At 36.0% G+C, this 21,465-nt stretch overlaps 2 protein-coding genes across 3 annotated transcripts; both read left to right on the forward strand.

Annotated features, from left to right (window-relative positions):
• Window positions 1-872: 872 nt before the first annotated feature.
• Window positions 873-17,935, forward strand: LOC120264356. The gene is given in 28 exon segments (XM_039272165.1): window positions 873-1,306; window positions 1,476-1,535; window positions 1,620-1,712; window positions 1,901-2,129; window positions 2,357-2,463; window positions 2,569-2,631; window positions 7,773-7,873; window positions 8,054-8,148; window positions 8,396-8,416; window positions 9,300-9,395; window positions 9,500-9,620; window positions 9,729-9,914; window positions 10,075-10,271; window positions 10,917-11,188; window positions 12,009-12,110; window positions 12,603-12,779; window positions 12,879-13,067; window positions 13,162-13,403; window positions 13,483-13,629; window positions 14,076-14,289; window positions 14,569-14,697; window positions 14,780-14,923; window positions 16,526-16,585; window positions 16,668-16,721; window positions 16,723-16,845; window positions 17,216-17,275; window positions 17,388-17,536; window positions 17,631-17,935. Coding segments are annotated over 27 exon segments (3,597 nt in total). The 5' UTR covers window positions 873-1,063; the 3' UTR covers window positions 17,460-17,536; window positions 17,631-17,935.
• Window positions 17,936-18,660: 725 nt separating this feature from the next.
• LOC120264422 lies at window positions 18,661-21,005 on the forward strand. Of its 2 annotated transcripts, XR_005537425.1 has the most exons (3): window positions 18,661-19,217; window positions 19,673-20,083; window positions 20,771-21,005. XR_005537425.1 is itself a non-coding variant. In XM_039272235.1 (2 exons), the coding sequence occupies exon 1, from the start codon at window positions 18,879-18,881 to the stop codon at window positions 19,215-19,217; it is 339 nt and encodes a 112-aa protein (XP_039128169.1). In that variant the 5' UTR covers window positions 18,661-18,878; the 3' UTR covers window positions 20,771-21,005. The 2 variants fall into 2 exon arrangements, 1 of the variants encoding a protein (XP_039128169.1); XM_039272235.1 differs by lacking the exon at window positions 19,673-20,083.
• Window positions 21,006-21,465: the final 460 nt, after the last annotated feature.

A 21,465-nucleotide genomic window follows, 5' to 3' on the forward strand; every position in this document is an offset into this window, starting at 1 on the left:
TCTAGCCTTACTTCTATTTTTTAAATAAATATTTACCATAGATAAAATATTAGAATATTGGGTTATTGTTAATGGATAATAATGTACATGTTCTTACAAATAGACATAATTAAGAAGTGTTCCATATTCGTATATATTAGCAATAAAAACCATTAAAAGACTTATCAATTTTTTTTTTCTTTCTTTTTTTTTGACATTAGCAACAAGCACCACTTCAGGAAGAGATTATAAAAAGGACATACATATACAATGGTGCACTAATTATAGTGTCTTAACGACTTTTAAAAATTTATTATATGGGTCAGACTAGAGAGCAAAGCAATAATGCCCTGTCATATGTACGCAATATAACATATTATGAATAATTTTGCATGGGATAATTTTCATGTTTTTATTTCACATTTTACCACAAAATAAAGTTATCAAATCCAAAAAAAAAAAACTATGGAGTATAGAACAAAATTACTTGCTATGGATTATAAAAAAAATGTCCAAACTTATAATCAATTTTAAAATATTAATTTCCATTATAATTTTATTACCTACAAGTCGAGTACAAGATAGGTAAATTTCAATGAAAACTTCACCTGGACAAATCTAATTATGACTCAAATCTTTTGTTAGTAATCAAATCTCTCGAAGACCCCGATGTTATTATGCCAAGTGTTTACCATGACATGATGAGATAAAGATTTACAAGATGGAAGACATAATGATAGATCTTTACTTCTTAGATTTGGATCCGTTATGCTGCAGGTCGGCCCACTGGCAAAGATTTTACTAAGATGGCTATATTTCGGCCCGTTATCACCTATGAAGATGTAGTATATATATGGACGGCCTACCACACAAACCCACCATGTTTCCTTGTTTTGTTTTTGTGATTCGTCTGGTGGTTCTTTGTAATTGCCTTTTGGAGCGAAGGATCCATCTCTCTCTCTCTCTCTCTCTCTCTCGTTCTTTCCCTTCCTTCCTTGTACCCCGAACGCAAGAGTAAAAGCACAAGGCTTGCGTCAAAGCTCAGTCCGTTTGGAGGAAAGAGTTCCCAACCGCAAACTGGAGCATGGCCTCCGGTCAGGATTCCGCCGGGACGACGCTGATGGATCTGATCACATCGGATCCGTCTGCCGTCTCCGCCGGCAATTCGTCAACCGCACCACCGGCTCCTTCATCCACCCTTGGCAAGCCGACAACCACAGAGCGGAAGTTTAAGATGGCTTCCCTGATGCAGATCCAGAATGACACGATCGCCGCAGCCAAAGCCCTCAACCCCGTCAAAGCCATTCCTCAACGACAACATAGGAAGGTTCCAATGTTTGCCATCCCCCTTTCTTTTTTTGTTTTTTAAAGCTTTTGATTTTTTTATAAATTTTTTTTTTTTTTTATTTTTGCTTCTTGATATGTGAGTAATGTAGTCTTTGATCCTAGGAGAAGAACTTAGGATTTGTTGAATAACATGATCCCAATTGTTGCAGCCTGTTTCATATGCTCAGCTGGCACGTAGCATCCATGAGCTTGCCGCCACATCCGATCAGGTTCTTCTTTAGCCCGTCATCTTTTTGATTAAAATTGCCTCTCGGGAACTCTGGTATCTAAATTTGACTGCTTGTGGTGTTCAGAAAGTCTCCCAGAAGCAGTTGTTGCATCATGTGTTTCCCAAACTTGCCGTGTACAACTCAGTGGACCCTTCTTTAGCTCCATCTCTCCTCATGGTGTGCTCCTCCTTATTACCTCATTCTTTATCAATTCAGATGCAAACTTTTTTTATACCCCTTTCTTAATGACCTTGACATAATGTGGATGAAGTATGATGCATGATGAGAACCCCCTACCCTAGATTTTTATTTCATTCTGTTGTCCTCATAAAAGAGCATGATTTTTTTTTTTTCCTGTTTTGCAGCTCCATCAACAATGTGAGGACAGGAACATTTTACGCTATGTTTACTACTATTTGGCTAGAATTTTGTCTGATAATGATGCACATGGATTGAGTCCTGGTGGTGGAATACCCACACCGAATTGGGATGCACTTGCTGACATTGATGCTGTTGGAGGGGTCACCAGGGCAGATGTTGTACCAAGAATTGTAGGCCAACTTACCTCAGAGGCCTCAAACACCGATGTTGAATGTATTTTCGATCTCTTATTGCCACTTAAAGTATTAGGTTACACAATTTACGCCTAGCATCGGCAGATGTCAAGTTAATTTTTATTTCTTTTATGCAATGGAAAACACAGTATGCCTTTCATGTTAATAAAATGATGCTATAAACGAAGTATTGTACACTAGTAGTCTCTTGTTTCTTTGTGAATCCTACCATGCCTTTTTTTTTTGACTATTTGTTTGCCTTCACAGTTCATGCACGCAGGCTTGCAGCTTTGAAGGCCCTCACTTCAGCATCTACTAGCAATTCGGAGGTTGTGACCAAGTTATATGAAATTGTGTTTGACATTCTAGAGAAGGTGTGTGCTGTACTCATTCAAATTGCATTAATGTAGGCTGCATATACATGGCTTATTAACTATGCTAACAAGCTTAACTTTTGTTAACTACTATTTGTATTCCAGGTTGGAGAGACAAAGCAAAAACGTAAAAAGGGCATTTTTGGCAAGCAAGGTGGTGACAAGGAGGTGATCTCTGTCTTTATTACTTCATGGAGATAGTTTTTCCTTTTATGTAATTTGCATCTTATATTGCTGTTGTTGTTGCTTGTTACAAAAGAAGCGAATGATAATCTGTATATCTCATTGATGAACTAGAACCAAACATATATAGGTGGTATTTAGCTCTAAACTTGGTAGCTCTAAAATTGGAAAGATTACAAAGAATAATATCTCTAAGATTATGTCTAAGAATCAACTATTAATATCTCAGATTATGCTTAAGAATAAGTAATTTACAGCTATTTACAACACTCCCCCTCAAGTTGGAGCATAGATATCAGTCATGCCCAACTTGTTACAGATATAGTCAATCCGAACCCCACTAAGAGCCTAAGTGAAGATATCTCCAAATTGTTCTCTAGTCTTTACATATTTTGCAAAAATCAAATTCTGCTGAATCTTTTCACGAACAAAGTGACAATTGATCTCAATGTGTTTAGTGCGTTCGTGAAACATAGGATTAGTGGCAATATGGACAACAGCTTGATTATCACACCATAGTACAACTGGAATTGATGTTTTAAGGCCCATTTTTGGTAATAACTCATATATCCACATACTTCACATACAAATTGTGCCATAGCTCTATATTCAGACTCTGCACTAGAACGAGACACCACATTTTGTTTCTTGCTTTTCTAGGATACCAAGTTTCCCCCAACAAACACACAATACCCTGTAGTTGAACGTCAGTCTATCTTTGAACCCGCCCACCCAATCCGCGTCAGAAAGACACTCAATGTCACCATGTCCATGATTGCTGTATAATATGCCACTTACAGGAGCCCCTTTTAAGTAACACAAAATCTACTCCAGTGTTGCCCAATGATGAACTGTTGGAGAAGACATAAATTGACTCACTACACTAACAGAGTAGGCAAGATCTGAACGAGCCAATGTAAGATATTTCAATTTCCCAACCAACCTTCTATACTTCTCGGCATCTTCAAACAAATCACCATCCTTTGTCAGTTGAGAATTAGGAGGCATTGGAGTGCTACATGGTTTGGCTCCCAACTTTCCTGTGTCAGTCAATAAATCCAAGACATACTTTCTTTGGGATAAGAAAATACCTTTCTTACTTCCCATTACTTCAATCCTCGAGAAATATTTCAATGCTCCTAGATCTTTGGTGTGGAATTGAGTGTGAAGAAAGGATTTTAAAGCTGAAATTCCTATAGAATCACTCCTAGTAATGACTATATCATCAACATAGACCACATGAAGAATGATACTTGAGCCCAATTTAGAATAAAAGACTGAGTAATTTGACTTAGTCTTTGTCATTCCAAAACTTTCAAGAGCTTGACTAAATTTCCCAAACCAAGCACGTGGGCTTTGTTTCAATCATACAAGGATTTACAAAGACGACACACCTTGCCAAACCCCCCCTGAGCAACAAAACCAGGTGGTTGCTCCATATACACTTCTTCATTGAGGTCACCATGTAAGAAGGCATTTTTGATGTCTAACTGATGTAGAGGCCAATCATATGTTGCTGCCAGAGAAATAAACAAGCGAACAGAAGTTGACTTGGCCATTGGAGAAAAAGTATCCAAATAATCCACATCATAAGTCTGAGCATATCCTTTAGCCACAAGACAAGCCTTGAGGTGAGCAACAGAACCATTAGGATTTACTTTGATGGTGAACACACATTTACATATAATAGCCTTTTTTCCGGTAGGTAAATCCACTAAATTCCAAATATCATTAGTATATAAAGCATTCATCTCTTCTATCATAGCAGTTCGCCAACCAGGGTGGGATAAGGCTTTAGAGACAGTTTTGGGAATAGAAGTAGATTCAAGAGATGCAACAAAAGAACAAGAAGATGAAGACAAATGATTATAAGAAACAAAAGATGAAATGGGATAAGTGCACTGTCTTTTACCTTTACGAACTGCAATAGGAAGATCAAGATCACTAATCGTAGTATCTAATGGCATTGAAGTTATTTGCATAGGACATGGATGAGGCCTTTCTCGCCTAGAATAAACCTGCCAAATAGGGGGTTTTGGTGGAGGTGGAGGAAGGTCACTTATTCGAGTTGTGACAGTATAAAGGAGCAAGTTATCATCCTCCATAGAACCAGAAGACGTGGAAGGCGAGGAGAAGAATGGAATATGTTCTTGAAAAGTAATATCAACTGACACAAGGTACCGATTAAGGGTAGGGGAATAACAACGATAACCTTTTTGTAACCGAGAATATCCAAGAAAAACACATTTCAAAGATTTCAGGTCCAATTTAGTGAGATGAGGTTGGACATCACGCACAAGACAAGTACTACCAAAAACTCGAGGTTCTACAGGAAACACAGATTTTAGTGGGAAATAAGATATGATAAGGACTCTCACCATTAAGAACAAAGGAAGACATACGAATAGTCAAGAAACAGGCTGTGGAAATAGCATCTACCCAAACCTGTTTAGATACTTGCATTTGGAAGAGGAGTGCTCATGCGGTTTCAAGGAGTTACCTATTTTTCCATGTAGCTACTCCATTTTGAGATGGAGTATCAACACAAGATGATTGGTGAATGCCATTCTGGACCATGTAAGTCTGAAAAGAATCTGAAAAATATTCTTTTGCATTATCATTTCTCAAGGTTTGGACAGAAATATTGAATTGTGTTTTTATTTCGGCACAAAATGCATTGAAATGAGTAAATAACTCAGAACCATTTTTCATAAAAAAAGGATAAGTGACTTGAGAAAACTCATCAACAAAAGTAACAAAATATTTAAAACTAGGTTTGGACCAAACAGGGCACGGACCCCAAACATATGAATGAACCAACTCATAAGGAGAATTGGCTCTGTTATTGACTCGAGGAAGAGAACTCAAACGATGATGTTTAGCAAAATGACACGCTCATAGTCTAAAGAAGACAAAGCATGAAACTGAGGACATAATTTCTTCAGCATTGGTAAGGATGGATGACCAAAACAACAATGAGCTTTAAAGGGAGTGAGGACACTAGAACAAGCAATGGATCTCGGCAATTTTGTATCTAGAATGTAGAGGCCTTTAGATTCATGTCCCCTTACCAATAATCTTCTTCGTTAAAAGATCCTGATTGATGCTGTAATCAGGAAATAATGAGACAAAGCAATTCAAGACAAGTGTAATTTTGCTAACAGACATGAGATTAAAAAAAATCAGGTAGATTAAGAACAGATGACAATGATAATGAAGGAGTTAGATCAACAATGCCAATACGAAGAACACAAGAATTAGATCCATCTGTCAAAGTGACATTAGATGGAGATGTGTGAGGTTCAAAATTGGATAGGAGTGTAGGAACCTGTCATATGATCTGTGGCACCAGTGTCAGTGACCCATTTGGTCGAAGAAGAGATAAGACATGTACTTGGATTACCTGACTCAACGATTGCTGAGATAGATTGAGATAAAGACTTTAAATTATCTTGATATTGAAGGAATTTTGCATATTCATCCGCAGAGATTGCACATGTGCTGTCAGAGGAACTTGAGATGGTATCAGTGGCTGCAACATGAGTTGAGTGAAATTTTTGATTTTGTGACTTCTGTTGTAATTTTCTACAATGTCGCTTTGTATGTCCTGTCTCATGACAGTAATAACAAACAATTCCCCTTGAGTCCAAATTCCTATCTTGAGTGCTTCCACTTCTGTTATTGTTTTTGGCATATGCTTGTCCTGTTTTTGATCCACGACTAACAAGTGCACTATTAGTTTGAATGACTGAAGTGATAGATGGATTATTATCAACTTGCAGTATCGTCGTAAAAACATCATGTAAGTGGGGAATTTCTGCACTAGATAAAATCTGGGACTTAGCAAACTCAAATTTAGAGCCAAGTCCGGCTAAAAAGCTCATGATAGCCATCTTTTCCCGTTGAGCCTGCTAAACTTTCACATCAGGATTAAAGGGCAACAAGACATTTAGTTCCTCATATGTTTTCTTGAAGTGCATGAAATATGCCATTAATGATTTCTCTTGTTGTTCAGCCCGATAAAATTCCTTACAAACATCATATATGCGTGAGATATTCTCTTTACCTGAATACAAAATTTATAAATACTCTATTAAAGATTTAACAGATTCACAATGACTAATAAGCAAAAATACCTCACTTTCAATGGAGTTTCTGATTTGCAAAATCAACCGAGCATCATCCAGCAACCAAACTATCTTTTTGTCATCATCAATTAGTGGATCTTTCGTCAAATGGTCATCCTTGGAGATATTCCTTAAATAAATTTTGATGGTATTGTTCCACTCCAAATAATTAGAGTCATTTAACTCCTGTTCTGTAACTCGGGACAACATAGGGATAACATCTATTACCACCACATTCTTCGACTTTTCACCGATATTGGCACAACACAAACCAAGTAGATCAGCTCCACTCACTACAAACGTGACACCAACAACCACAAAATCTTCACGGTAAGCAAGGCCAAGAATGCTGCTCAGCAAGCAACTCCCTCAAAAATGAGAAAACAAATCAGAAAGGATCCAAAATAGAGAAAAAGAAGCCAGTACATCAATTGTCGCCGGAAGTTGACACGCGCAGATGAGGACCGGTCATCGGAAACCCAGACCAAAAACAAAACAAGAACCCTAAATCTCTGGTACCATGTCACAAGAGAAGAGAATGACAATCTGTATTTCTCATTGATGAACTAGAACCAAACATATTTAGGTAGTATTTAGCTCTAAACTTGGTAGCTCTAAAATTGGAAAGATTACAAAGAATAATATCTCTAAGATTATGCCTAAGAATGAGCTATTAATATCTCTAAGATTATGCCTAAGAATAAGTAATTTACAGTCATCAGATGTGATTTTCTTTTACAAGCAATAACCTTTCTAGACATAGCATGTGTCAGGTGAAAAAGAAAACCCACCTCATATCATTGAGAAGCTTATGATCTAATCTGTGTAAACTTTGTGATGTGGTTTTCAGCTACTTCTTTAGTTGCATAATAAAGGCTACATGTCTAGAGTTTTAAGATTCTAGTCTTCATGAATTTCCATTGTTTTAGTTATTAATTTTGTAATCTTAATACCCTATGGCTAATATATATATATATATATATATGTTGATAATTGCAGTCTATCGTCCGTAGTAATTTGCAGTATGCAGCTATTAGTGCCTTAAGAAGACTTCCTCTAGATCCCGGTAACCCAGCATTCCTCCATCGGGCTATACAAGGGTATGTTGGTATAAACCTTGAATGTGTTTAGACACATGTTGGATGAACCAATCACTAATATATTCATACATAGTGTTTAAAATTTTATAAGTATCATCTTTGTTGTTCAATTGTTATATTGACATACAAGAGATATTATTGTCATTTACTGAAAATGTGCAAAGCTTAATGTGACTTTAGGATTTCATTTGCGGATCCTATTGGTGTAAGACATGGACTAGCAATCATCTCAGACATAGCCACAAGAGATCCATATTCTGTTGCCATGGCCTTGGGTTAGTATTACTTTACCCAAAAAACCTCCTCTTTTGTTGGTTTTTTTTTTTTTAAATTTGTTCAGAGAATTTCTGTTTTCCTTGAAATGCCAGATCTGATGTCTTGCACTCTAGCATTGACATTATTTGAAAGGGCATGATTATTAGTACACCTCAGGACTTTGGCTTAACCTATATACTAATTTGCCTTCAAATAGTTTCACATGGAGATTCCATTATAATCTTTTGCTCATTTTTTCTTTTGCAGGAAAGCTTGCACAACCTGGAGGTATACTTTTATTGCTCAAGCTTCCATTTTCAGGGATTCTCTACTACATGAAAAAAATATAGCCTGCTGAGCATCTTGTTTTCTTATGAATTTCCACCTTCTATCTGTATTATGTCAGCATCCCATTCCATTATTATTTAAATGTCTGTCTCCAAAGTTAATTAACTAAGCGCTGCTAGTTTTCCACATATGAACAAATCAATTTATTGCTAAATATGTCTTCTATTAAATGTCTCCTTCTTCTTTAGGAAGCAACTATGCTTATTGGCCTCACACAAATCTTTAATTGGAAAAGAAATGTTTTAGTACAATGCAAGAATTTGAGGATAACACAGACTCATCTCCCTCCTTTCCGTGTTTGTTGCATCAGCAGAAATGGATCCTTTGTAAATTTCTCTTCCACAACTTACACAAAATGGATCCTTTGTAAATTTCTCTTCCACAACTTACATTATGTGTTTTCCACATGTTATTATTTATACTTGACATAGACTGGCCCCAAACAATTCCTTTTTTTCCTTGTGTACAGAGCATTTTTCTATTTATCTAATTCTCCGAAATGTTTTTTGTGTCATCTTATTACACAGGTGGTGAAGGTTTAGGGTAAAATCTCTCTTCATATTCTATTGTTGTCAGGAAGGCTGGTTGAGATTTGTCATTGTATATATGTTTTAACTTCTCTTACATTTTGTATAGAATCTAGAAATCTCATATTTTATTTGTTGCTTAAGATCGTATATTTGAGCTTATCTTTATTCCCTTTACAAAGCAAATATGGATGCTATCTGCAAGATTTTGGATGATATGATGATATGGTATCTCCCATGCTTGTAAAAGATTTTCGTAGTTTGCCTAAGACAAAAAAAAACTCTCTTTGAAGCAGGTGCATTGCTGGATGTTCTTCATCTGCATGATGTACTTGCCAGGATTTCCCTTGCTAGGTTATGTCACACATTATCTAGAGCTCGTTCATTGGACGGTATGCATGTAATATGAACTCAGAAGTTATAATTCTTATGCATTTGATTTTTCTTGTCATCTTCCACCTGCCATTTATGAAATTCAAATGCCTGACTTTCACAGAAAGGCCAGATATTAAATCTCAGTTTGCTTCTATACTGTACCAACTTCTTCTGGATCCTAGTGATAGAGTTTGTTTCGAGGCAATACTATGTATACTGGGAAAATTTGATAATTCAGAAAGGTAGTTGTTTGCTTTATTTATATTTCACTGAGAAATGTTTGAATTGGTGAATATTTTTTCATGATTGAACTAATTTATATTTGTGTTCTTTATATTATTTTATTTTAGGACTGAAGAGAGAGCTGCTGGATGGATTAGATTGACGAGAGAAATCCTCAAGTTACCTGAGGCACCTTCAGTGTCATCAAAGGATAACACTCAGTCCAGAGATGCTCTTCCACCAAAACCGAAGAGCGACAAGCCTGGTTTGAAGTCAAAACGCCCTCAGCCTCTTTTCAAACTTGCAATGAGAAGGTATAGTATTTCTTTTTCTAGTGTTATTATACTGGGTAATTTTATTGGTGGTGCACAACTGCACCTGTAGCAGAGCCATTCCTTATTTGTCTATGTAACTTCTTATTAATTTCCCTAGTATTGTGTTAACTTGGTTTGTTCTTATTTTTTCCTGATCTAGATTGGAAAGCTCTTTCAGAAGTTTTTCTCGCCCTGTGCTGCATGCAGCGGCTAGAGTTGTTCAGGAAATGGGAAAGAGCAGGGCCGCAGCTTATGCTTTAGGTGTTGCTGACATAGATGAAGGTTCTCAGCTCTACACATATTCTGACAATGTTGAATCAATGGATTCAGATCTGAATGATGGCTCACAAACAGAAGGTATTTATTTGGATTCATTTGTCTTGAGTCAGTGCTGAGAATGATACTGACAGGGTTCATCATAAAAGTTGTAACTTAATCCTAGAAACAGGATTCTTTATGCTGGAACTGATTTAATTTGTTTCTTTTTTCTTGACGAGAAGACTACATTGTCTATATGGATTTGAAGAGTACAATAGTGCTGAAAAAAGTTGAATCTCAATGGCATAACAATGGGCCCCATCATGCATAGATGGTTTAGATCAACTTGAATCACAGTTTACAAGTTTACTGCTTGTATTTTAGACAGATTAAGTTGAATATTCTAGTAAGGATTTATTTATTTTTATTTTTTGGCATTTCTGAATCAAATTCCTACTCTGTAAAAGTGATCCTTGGTTGTCATGGCCCCATTGACATGGTTATCGCTATTGGATTCCATCCTATCAGAGCCTAATTTTCATGCACTTAACTTTGTTCGAGGTTTTAGTGCCTGTAGCAAATTTTGAGTTTTAAATTTGGCTGTTTTCATGACTTTTCTGTTTCTTGAATATTTCCTAGAGCAAAGGCAATTGCCGTGATATGCATGTGCAAATCATAGTATACTATATATCCTCTTCTCATTTCTTTTTTTTTTTCCCTCTCTTCCCCCCCTTTTTTTTCCAGCTTCCAGAAAGGCATTATCCTTATCTAATGGACCCAGTGGTAAGGATACTATTGCAGGTTTATTAGCTTCGCTCATGGAAGTAGTGCGCACAACTGTTGCATGTGAATGTGTTTATGTTCGAGCCATGGTAATAAAGGCTCTAATCTGGATGCAAAATCCGCATGAATCTTTTGAGGAATTGAAGGACATCATTGCATGTGAGCTCTCTGACCCAGCTTGGCCGTCAACATTACTAAATGAGATTTTACTTACACTGCATGCTCGTTTTAAGGTACTCCATCCTGGCTGTCATTTCTTTTTCCCTTGTTTTTGTGGGTGATCTACTACTTGTTAGTGTTTTTATTTGTCTTATGTTCTGCATGCTTAGGCTCTTATGAGTGAAGGGCTCCACTGATGCCTGGGAAGAAAAAAAAAAAAGCTTCCAGTAAACCGACTCACTTCCATTGAATTTCCATTATCCTAACCACTTTTGAATTAGTCCTGAAATTTAAATTTGTGATTTTTTTTGAATTTTTTCTTAGTTTCAATGCAAGCCAAATTGAGGACCTTATTTTTGAGATTCAAAAATTTCAAAAATTCAATTAAGATTTTCTCTTCTTCTCGTCTTGTATAATAGGTAAATTTGGATCAATTAAAATTGCTCATAATGGTTGACGTTCTTGAGCTTCTTATTTCTTATTTGTAATTACTAGTTAATAGGACATTCTTCATGTTGCAACCTTTGTAGCAGAAGTTTTTTTCCCCCAATGTTGCTACAAAATTTTCTGCCAGTGAGGTTCTCATTTGTTATTATTTTATTATTAACTATTTGGCCTGGTTTCAATAACTTCCTATATTTAAACTTGACAAGTGATGAACTCTTATAACTACCCTTATTGTAACCCCTATTTATTAATTGTCCCCCATGGAAAATGAACTGGGCATGTCATACCCCAACTTGTTAATAGATTTGCATATTCTTACTCATGCTTTGTTGAATTCCACGCCATATACTGTTTTGGTATCAGTTTACAATTATTGGATATTTTTTAAGCCTCAGATTTTTATCACTTTGTTTTTATGGAATGTTTCACTTTCTTTTTATGTATCAGGCGACTCCAGACATGGCTGTCACCTTGCTTGAGATAGCCAGAATATTTGCCACAAAAGCCCCTGGAAAAATTGATGCTGATGTGTTGCAGCTGCTATGGAAGGTGTGAATACCATAAGTGAATCACTCTCATTTTGGTTTAGATTTAAGCATCATTGCTTGCTTCTTGCATGTCATGGATGATTATCATTGTCGTCTTCATGTTTAATGTGTGTAATTGTGCAAGTTTTCTGTAAGTCCTTGAAATTTTCACAAGTAAAGCAAGTCATTATGATTTTTTTAAGAAAATTTTCTATCATATGAATTCTTATGCAGTAAGTTTGGTTGATTTGGGTTGGAGATCTTTTCTTATTTTACCCTATTGGCATTATGGAAAATGAATTACCAACAGAGTTGTATTGAGTTAACTTACTGGTTGGTAAACTGTAGTAAGAATATTGAATACTTGGTTGTGGCATACCGAGGTTCATCAGGTTGGATTTTGTTATAGGTCTTTTAAGGCCGCACTAAGCTTTATTGTAAATAGTCTCTTGAATACAGTAATTCTTAGCAATATGATTCATTATCTCAAAATAAAAAATTTTGGTCCTTTCAGACATGCCTTGTTGGAGCTGGACCAGATGGAAAGCACACAGCATTAGAAGCGGTTACTATTGTGCTTGATCTTCCACCTCCTCAGCCTGGGTCAATGTCTGGACTTACATCTGTAGATAGGGTATCAGCATCTGATCCAAAGGCAGCTCTGGCATTGCAGAGACTAGTGCAGGCTGCAGTAAGGATTATCCTAACATTCGAGTTATTCCTTAAGAAATTTGAATGCATATTCAAGTAAACACGAACAATTAATCTTAGTCACTGAGCATTCGAGCAGGTGTGGTTTCTTGGGGAAAATGCAAATTATGCTGCATCTGAATATGCTTGGGAATCTGCAACACCTCCTGGTACTGCTTTAATGATGCTAGATGCTGATAAAATGGTCGCTGCTGCTAGTTCTCGGAATCCTACACTTGCTGGTGCACTTACACGACTTCAAAGGTGTGCATTCAGTGGGAGTTGGGAGGTACTTCTTCGAACATACTTCTTTCTCTCAATAGTAATTAATCATAAGAGGCTCATTATTTTCTTGTTGCTTTTCTTATTGATAAAACCTGCAGGTACGAATTGTTGCTGCTCAAGCTCTCATGACCATAGCAATTAGATCAGGAGAACCTTACCGGTTGCAGATATATGAATTTTTACATGCTTTAGCTCAAGGTGGGGTGCAATCTCAATTTTCAGAATTGCAACTTAGTAATGGGGAAGATCAAGGTGCTAGTGGTACTGGTCTTGGATCTTTAATTAGTCCAATGTTAAAGGTTCTTGATGAAATGTACAGGGCACAAGATGATTTGATAAGGTAAAGGAGAATACCATCCATTTTAATTGCATGAAGGGCTATATTTTGTTCAGAATGCATGTTCTTTGTTGGTGTGTAGGGATATGCGTAATCATGATAACAACAAGCAAGAATGGACGGATGAAGAACTCAAGCAACTTTATGAGACACACGAGAAACTTCTTGATCTGGTGTCTTTGTTTTGTTTTGTTCCACGAGCAAAATATCTTCCTCTTGGGCCTACAAGGTAATTTTACAAATTTGCATTTTGCTACTTTAAAAGTTCTGGTCAGAGTCTCAAAAGAAGAAAAAAAAAGAAGTTATGGTCAGTTGTGACCTTCTATTTTGACATCAGCAGTTTGATTTGTCCTTTTTTGAACTTTGATGTCATATATCATTTGACTAGCTGTCCCAGAGAACTTTGCAGACAGTTAGTGGTGCTTGGTGCAATAGAATCTCTTTTATGAGTGGTAATTTGATGGTAAAATAGTTTGATGCCAAGTTACTTTTAACAGATCAATATTCATGCTTTTGGACAAAGTTAGGTGAATTAAATAAATATTTTATGTCATTATAAAATTATAATTTTTGTGTTTTGTTGCTTAAAGAGAATTGTTTTCTTATTAATATCATCAGTTTTAAATATTAAATGTTAATGCTCGTCTGTTTTGTTGGTTTTAATGCCAATGGCAGTGCCAAGCTCATTGACATTTACCGGAACCGGCATAATATTAGCGCATCAGCGGGATTAAACGACCCAGCTGTAGCTACAGGAATATCTGACCTTGTATATGAATCAAATGCAACGCGTAAAGAGCCTGATTCAATTGATCCTGAATTGGCTATGGCGTGGGCTGCGGGACTTGATGATGGTCTTTTGGGAAGCAATGCTCCAGCAATGGATCGGGTGAGAATTTTAAGCAATATAATCTATGATTTATCATTGGCATATGACTTGTGTTGTCCTCTTCTGATAATAGAGTTTATTGCAATACACTTCTTGTATTTGGACTTACATATATGCCGTATTCTCATCCTTGAAAGTCAACCTTATATGTGTTCCTATGAAACTTGTTGATTTATTATGTTACTTCTTTTGCTATTCCTGTATGATATTTTATTCTGCGGTCCTTTCTCTTGAAAATCTCTGCTAATAACATCTTATGTTACATCTGCATTGTGCTAGGTGAATGAATTTCTTGCTGGCGCTGGGACAGATGCACCTGATGTGGATGACGAGAACATTACCTCTCGGCCATCAGTTACTTACAATGACATGTGGGCTAAGGAACTTTTGGAAAGTTATGAAGTGGAGGTATAAGTAGCATGATGATTTCATTTATGGCCCGGGCTGGCCATTTTTGAAGCATAAATTAAAAGGCTTATCTTAATTTCAGGAAGATGATGCAAGGTCATCGGGGACATCCTCTCCCGAGTCTACTGGCTCTGTTGAAACTTCTATCTCATCCCATTTTAGTGGTGTGAATTACCCATCCTTGTTTAGCTCACGTCCATCTGGCTATGGGATCTCACAACAACCGGTATTTCATTTGGGGCTTAATGATAAATCAATTTTTCATTTTTTCACTTTTCTGCTTGTGAAATGGATTTGAACCTTTAGTTTGATTTTTGCAAATATTCTGGACTATGTTTTCTTGTGAAATATGAGTACTCAATCATACTCAACCAGTATGTATGTAGTTGCATGCACCTAGCAATCATTATTTTTGGGATTCAAACACAATACAGAGTATTATGTCGTGTAAAATATGAAATTAGATGGTAGACTAACCCTTAGTTGTGGCTCTACAAATTTTTCTGTGGTTTTCTACTCATCTCCTGTAACTGAATTTTTATTACTGCTGGTTTTCCAGATTTACTTTTGCATTTGGTTTAATGTTCCATTTGCCATTCAGCTAGTTTATTTCTCTTTTGAACTGACTAAGTATATTAGATCCTTTGGTGTATGTTTTTTGCCAAGATGTGGTCTTAGTTGATGAAGTTAGAGAAGGTGTCAGATGTGGATAAACACTTTAGAAGTGAAGGGTTTCAAGTTAAGCAGGATGAAGATAGAATATCTAAAATAATGAGGGAGGGGTTAGGACAAATGATATTGAGATTGGTAGAGGTAGAAATACCTATGCTATATAATCCAAGATGATAGGGAATTTGTAAAAGATGTCACAAATAGGATTAAGATAGGTTGGGTAAAATGGAGGGGAGCTTCAGGAATTTTATGTGATTGTAGCATTCCTTTTATATTGAAAGGTAAGTCTGATAGAATGGTTGTTAGACCAACTATGATGCATTGGTCAGAATGTTATGATTAAGAAATGACGTACTCAAACTATGGGAGTGTCTGAGACGAGAATATTGAAATGGATGTTAGGCATTATTAAGAAAGATTGGTTAATGAATGAATTTATCCAAAGTAGATTGGGAGTAACATCTATCATTCATAAGTTAAGAGAGAACCAATTAAGATGGTATGAACATATTTTTAGACGACTAGTAGATGTCCCCCAATAAGAGAAGAGAAACATTTTTTAGTGGAGGGCCGTAGAAAATGAAGTGGTAGGCCTTAAAAAGTGTTTAGCATAAACTTTATAAAATGATATGTCTGAGCTTAGTTTATCTAGTCCTTTGGTTCTTGATAGAGCAACATAAAAGGGAAGGGCTCATCTAATCGCCAAATAGTTGCGACTAATGGCTTCTTGTTGTTGTCGAGCTCTTTATTCAAATGCAAATATTATCTAGTTTCTGTGCCTTTTGGTTTCCTAAGTCCTCATCAATTTTGTTTTCATAAAATAGATAAATATTTTGTGAAGAGGGTTAATTTCATTTTGTAGATTTGAGAGCAGTGAGTTCTTTGAGTAAGATTCACCATAATCATTTTGCTTCTTTTTCTTTGTTTTTGGTTTTGGTTTTTGTTTTTGTGGGGAGCCACTCAGCTAGCTTGCTCATGCCCGGGTATCTTCTCGACTTGTTTGATGCCTAGTTCTTTTGTGCATAGGCTTCTTTCAGATACCTTATGCATGACAGATACCTCATTGTCATTGTGCCTGTCTTCTACATGCTAGCTTTATTTTATCAATTAAAATATGAAAAATTTGTGGGTAACAAAACTGTAACTTCTGGAACAGGAGAGCAAGTCCACGAGCAGGTTTGGTTCAGCATCAGCTTTTGAGCGGCAGGGATCTCCGGTTAGTAGAAGTTCAAGACGTCAAGCTCAAGGATTTTGTTCCTTTTGATTTTGTCTGAAGTTTTGTTTTGGATTATGTTTAGGTCAGAGAAGAACCTCCATCATACTCAGCATCTGTCATGCAGAGATTTGAATCATTTTGAAAACCCATTAGCTGGCTTTGGTGGTCAGAGTTTTAGTCAACGTGATAGTGAGGAAAGCACCGGGAATCCACAGTTTGGAAAAGCTTTATATGACTTCACTGCAGGTGGTGATGATGAGGTAAGCCATGTGGCTTCCAGATGGTTTTCTCAACTCTTATCGTGGCTCCAATCTTTTGGGTGATGCATGTCCCGAAGAAGTTTAGAGGCACCATTTTTTCTTAGCCTTCTCATTATATTTATTATCTGATAATAATCACCCCCAGTTCCCACAACTCCATGCTATTCTTGTTATTTTTTTTATTCCCGCCTGTTCTTCTTACACGAACTACAATGAAACAAAGAACACCTGACAATATGGAGATGCTGCTCACCCACTTATCAATTGCTTCAGACCAAGGGCTTCATATTATTTCTGAAGAGTTTGTCTAGTAGATCATAAACAAACAAGATCAAACAGTGAATTAATATTTTCTGGTTTCTTCTTGCAGCTGAGCCTGGATGCTGGAGAAGAGGTTGAGATTGATTATGAGGTTGATGGTTGGTACTATGTAAGTTCACAAGAGCAATTCTTTTATTCTATTCCATTTGTGTTACATAAGAATATATATTAAGTTGATAAGTAACTAGATCTAACTATTTCATGATTCAATTTCGTTTTAGGTAAAGAAGAAAAGACCGGGGAGAGATGGGAAAATGGCTGGATTGGTTCCAGTTCTCTACGTGAGCTCTTGATTGCAATTTATTTCATGTCCCGAAATCACTCTCTTAGTTCACCCCTGGAATGCTGTACCTGCTTCAGCCTGCAATTGGTCTGGCATTTGCAAACCAAATCCAAATTTCTGTGCCCATTAGTATAATTTTCAATTTTTAGCGCATTAACTAACATGAGTTTTCGTGTTGCAGCATTACCTTTTCATTATCTAATGAGTGATCTCCAGGAGGGGGTATGAATTTCATGCAAAGACCAAATGGTTCCATCTCCAGACTGGTCTGTATGCTATTGCTTTCCATTACTTAAAGTATCACTGTGTGCTGTAGCTGATTTTTCTGGTTCGTGGTACATGCCGTCATTTTGTTTTCAGACTATCATTCCTTGTGAAAATTTGTTTGTCACTGTTTTGATTTGATTAACATCTTTGTGACTACTGTGATTTTGAAAGGAAAATCTATGCTGGTAAAAGTTTATTCAAGATAAGTTTGATATTCTACTGTTGTCTTATTTATCTCTGCTTTGTAGTTGTTTTATCCATTCTTAAATGAATTATTTTACTTCAGTAACTTGCTTATGCTCTGAAATGGTTTTTGGGGGTTAAAAAACGTGTATATTTTGATTAATGATTTAAATAATGACAGGAATATACTTACTAATGGATGATTGATAGGAGAACATGGTGAATTACCTTTTGTTATATTTTTAAAACGTTATATCTAATGAAGGAATAACGAATATAACAAATTAGTTGTTGGATGAGTATTATTTTTTCAATCAAATAATTTGCTATAAATAATAAATATTATTGTTTTAAATTTTATTATATATAATAAGTAATTTTTTTAAAAAAAATTAGCAGGTACTAATAAAATTCACGATTATTTTTTTTTAAAAAAATGAAATGTTAGCTTTAAAATAATTAACCTTTATTAATATTAATTTAAGCTAAATAAAAAAAAATTCCTCTAGGAATTTTAACCCCACAACTTTACTCTCTCCGTCATAATTTTTATCTGTTATTTTTTAATATTAAAAAGTATTTATTATTATTTTTTTAAAATTATTTTTGATATTTTATTTAATTTTTTTTAAAAATTAAATATAAGGGAGAAATATGAAGATATAAATTATAAATAATTTTAAAAAAATAATTAATTTTTTATTAAATTATATAAAATAACTAATTTTTATGATAGTGAGATTTGGTCATCCATGGAACAGAAGTGGAAGTGTGTGTTTATTATTATTATAATTATTATTATTGTAATATTGTTTCATCCCAAACAAAATAACCTAAAATTAATTTGTTATTGTGGCCTGTGGGATCTCTTTCATCGCCTCTCCAGTGCCGGCTGAAAACAGAGTCTCCCTCCCCTTCCCTTCCCTTCTTCGTCACAATTTCAATTTGATATAGCCTAGGTCTAGGTGGGTGGCGTTGGATGATGATGAATTTTAAGAACCTAGACGAGTTCTGGGCTTTCTACGTGAGCCAACACTCGAAAGCCGCCACTCGGCGGCTGCACTTTTTGGGCACTCTATCGGGGTTGTTGTGCCTGTTGAGCTCGCTGTACTCCGGGCGCTGGATCATCCTGCTCCTCGCTCCCATCATTGGCTACTCCCTGGCCTGGTATAGCCACTTCTTCATCGAGGGCAACGTCCCGACTACTTTTGGCCACCCCTTCTGGTCATTCCTTTGCGATCTCAAGATGTTCGCTCTCATGCTTTCGGGCCGGATGGACAAGGAGATCAAGCGCCTTGGCAAGCGCCCTCTTCTCTAGGTTTGCTGTTTCCTTGATTTCTTCTTTTATTCCCTTGATTACATGTGTGTGTTACTCACTTTCTCAAATCATCGTCCCCCACCCCCCACGCCTGGTAGTTTTAGTACACACTATCCTTTGTATAACCTTCTTCGTGTGCTTTCTCTTCTGTGTTGCTGGATTATTGGAATAAAATTGCTAAGTCAACAATACCAATTTCTTCCCCAAAGCTTCTTCTCTGCTTGCATATATATATATATATATATATATATATCAAAAGGAAAAATAAATATAAATTTTTTTTTTAAAAAAAAAAGACTTAATTTTGGAGCTCAGCTGCCATTCCTGACTTTTGTGAGCATCAATTGCTTAATGGGTAATGTTAAAAAACAACTTGATCTTTTTTACGCCTTTTTCATATGAGGACAATGTTTTTACTTTATTTAAGAATCTGAGCCCCTTTTTGTTTTCGGAAGTAATTGTCGTTTCCAGCACTTTCAACCACCACAAACGGATAATGTCTTCATGGCAATATGGCATGCATGAGCTCATTATTGAAATGAGAGAGATTCAAGGAGGAGCATTAGAGACAACTAAACACTAGGATGCCAATGAAGAAAGACCACTCCTTGGTTTTAACCAATGTAGCAAACACGCGTGAGTGCATTTTCAGCAGTTAACATATGGTTACTAAATCAATGGGGTTCATCTTGGCGGTGGAGTCTGACGAAACATGAGGTTATTGGTTATAATTCTACTTGAACCCAGACTGGCAGGCAGAGATGTCTTCAGTCTTAGAATATATAAAAGCTGCATGGAAGGGAGAGGGAGATGGAGATGGAGATGGAGATGGAGATGGAGATGCCACACACACTCTTGCGTGCTTGGTAAGTGCTGAATCTCTTATATTCCATTTCTACCATCGCCAAACAACCCTGACCCACCGGGACTGAAAGTAAAGAAAATAAAAGAGCTGCTTTTCTAGATCCCATCCATCCTTGATCCATTTGATTTCCTACTCGGTCTGTCCATGGGCTCTTCCCCTCCGCTCTCATGTTTTGGTTGACAGCAATCTCTCCATGACATCCTCGGTGTAGGAATTGGTGTGTCAAATTCAATGATAGTTTTAGATATCAAAATGCTATGTACCATTGTGCTTGGATCTTTTATCAATTGATTTCTCCTTCTTTGCTTGCTTGCTCGGAACACTAGCATCTATTAATCTGAGTTGCTTTCTGCCCTCTATGCTTTTGATCCAATTACTGTCTCAAATCCTTGCAGTTGAACTTTCTTAATTCTGTTTTCTTATGATGAGTGAACCCTAGGTTAATATGTTGAATCTATAACTGGTCTACATGGCCAAGTCTAATTTTCTTCAGTTTATTGCTTCGCATTTGCTCACTGGCAAAATTCTTCATCAATCACTTGGTTATTTAGAAGTCTGTATGCACTCTTACATAAGCACATAAATAGATAGTGTGACAGGTTAATGAGGATTGTTTCCAGTTACTAGCTTTTGCTTCTTTCTTTCCTGCACTGGAAATGGCTTACGGCAGAGTACTGTTGTTCTGCAGTTGCAGTTGTGATTTTTTTGGAGGAGAAATGCGACTATCAGGATATTGTTCTGCACTGTTGCTGCTTATGTGGTCTTTCAGATCTCTGGCTACATTCTCTTATTGTTTGTTTCCAGTGTTGTGCTTCTCTTGTTGTTTGTTTTTGCAAAGGCCGCTGGGCTACTCGGTAGATAATCACAATATTTTAACTGTTGTATGATTATAAAGCACACCAACAAATGAGTGAATTACTGAATTCTGCATAAAAATGTTTGTTCGAGATGTTGTCGTCTTTGACTTAATATAGCTTTTTAAAATTGTCAAAATTTCAATTCTAAATTTACACTAACCCCCAACCCACTAATTTTATAATTTTTTTTTATTTTTATCTATAATTTTCTATTTTTATCTAAAAAAAGACTTTTGCAATTTATATTATTAATTTGTATATACCCACTAAATTTATAATTTTTTTATGTTTATCTATAATTTTCAGTTTTTATCTAAAAAAAAAGACTTTTGCAATTTATATTATTAATTTGTTTATACATAAAATGTGTTCATTAGAGAAGTTGGAGTTTTTACTTTACCATAGCCTTTGAAAATTGACATAATCTCAATTTCAAATTTGCTCTTAAATCCGAACAAAATTTTCATTTTTTCCATCCAAAAGAGATATTTTTGTAACTGATCCTCTTTCTAGGATGATTTGTGAA

The sequence above is a fragment of the Dioscorea cayenensis genome, chromosome 7 (assembly GCF_009730915.1).
Source record: "Dioscorea cayenensis subsp. rotundata cultivar TDr96_F1 chromosome 7, TDr96_F1_v2_PseudoChromosome.rev07_lg8_w22 25.fasta, whole genome shotgun sequence".
Lineage (NCBI taxonomy): Eukaryota > Viridiplantae > Streptophyta > Magnoliopsida > Dioscoreales > Dioscoreaceae > Dioscorea > Dioscorea cayenensis.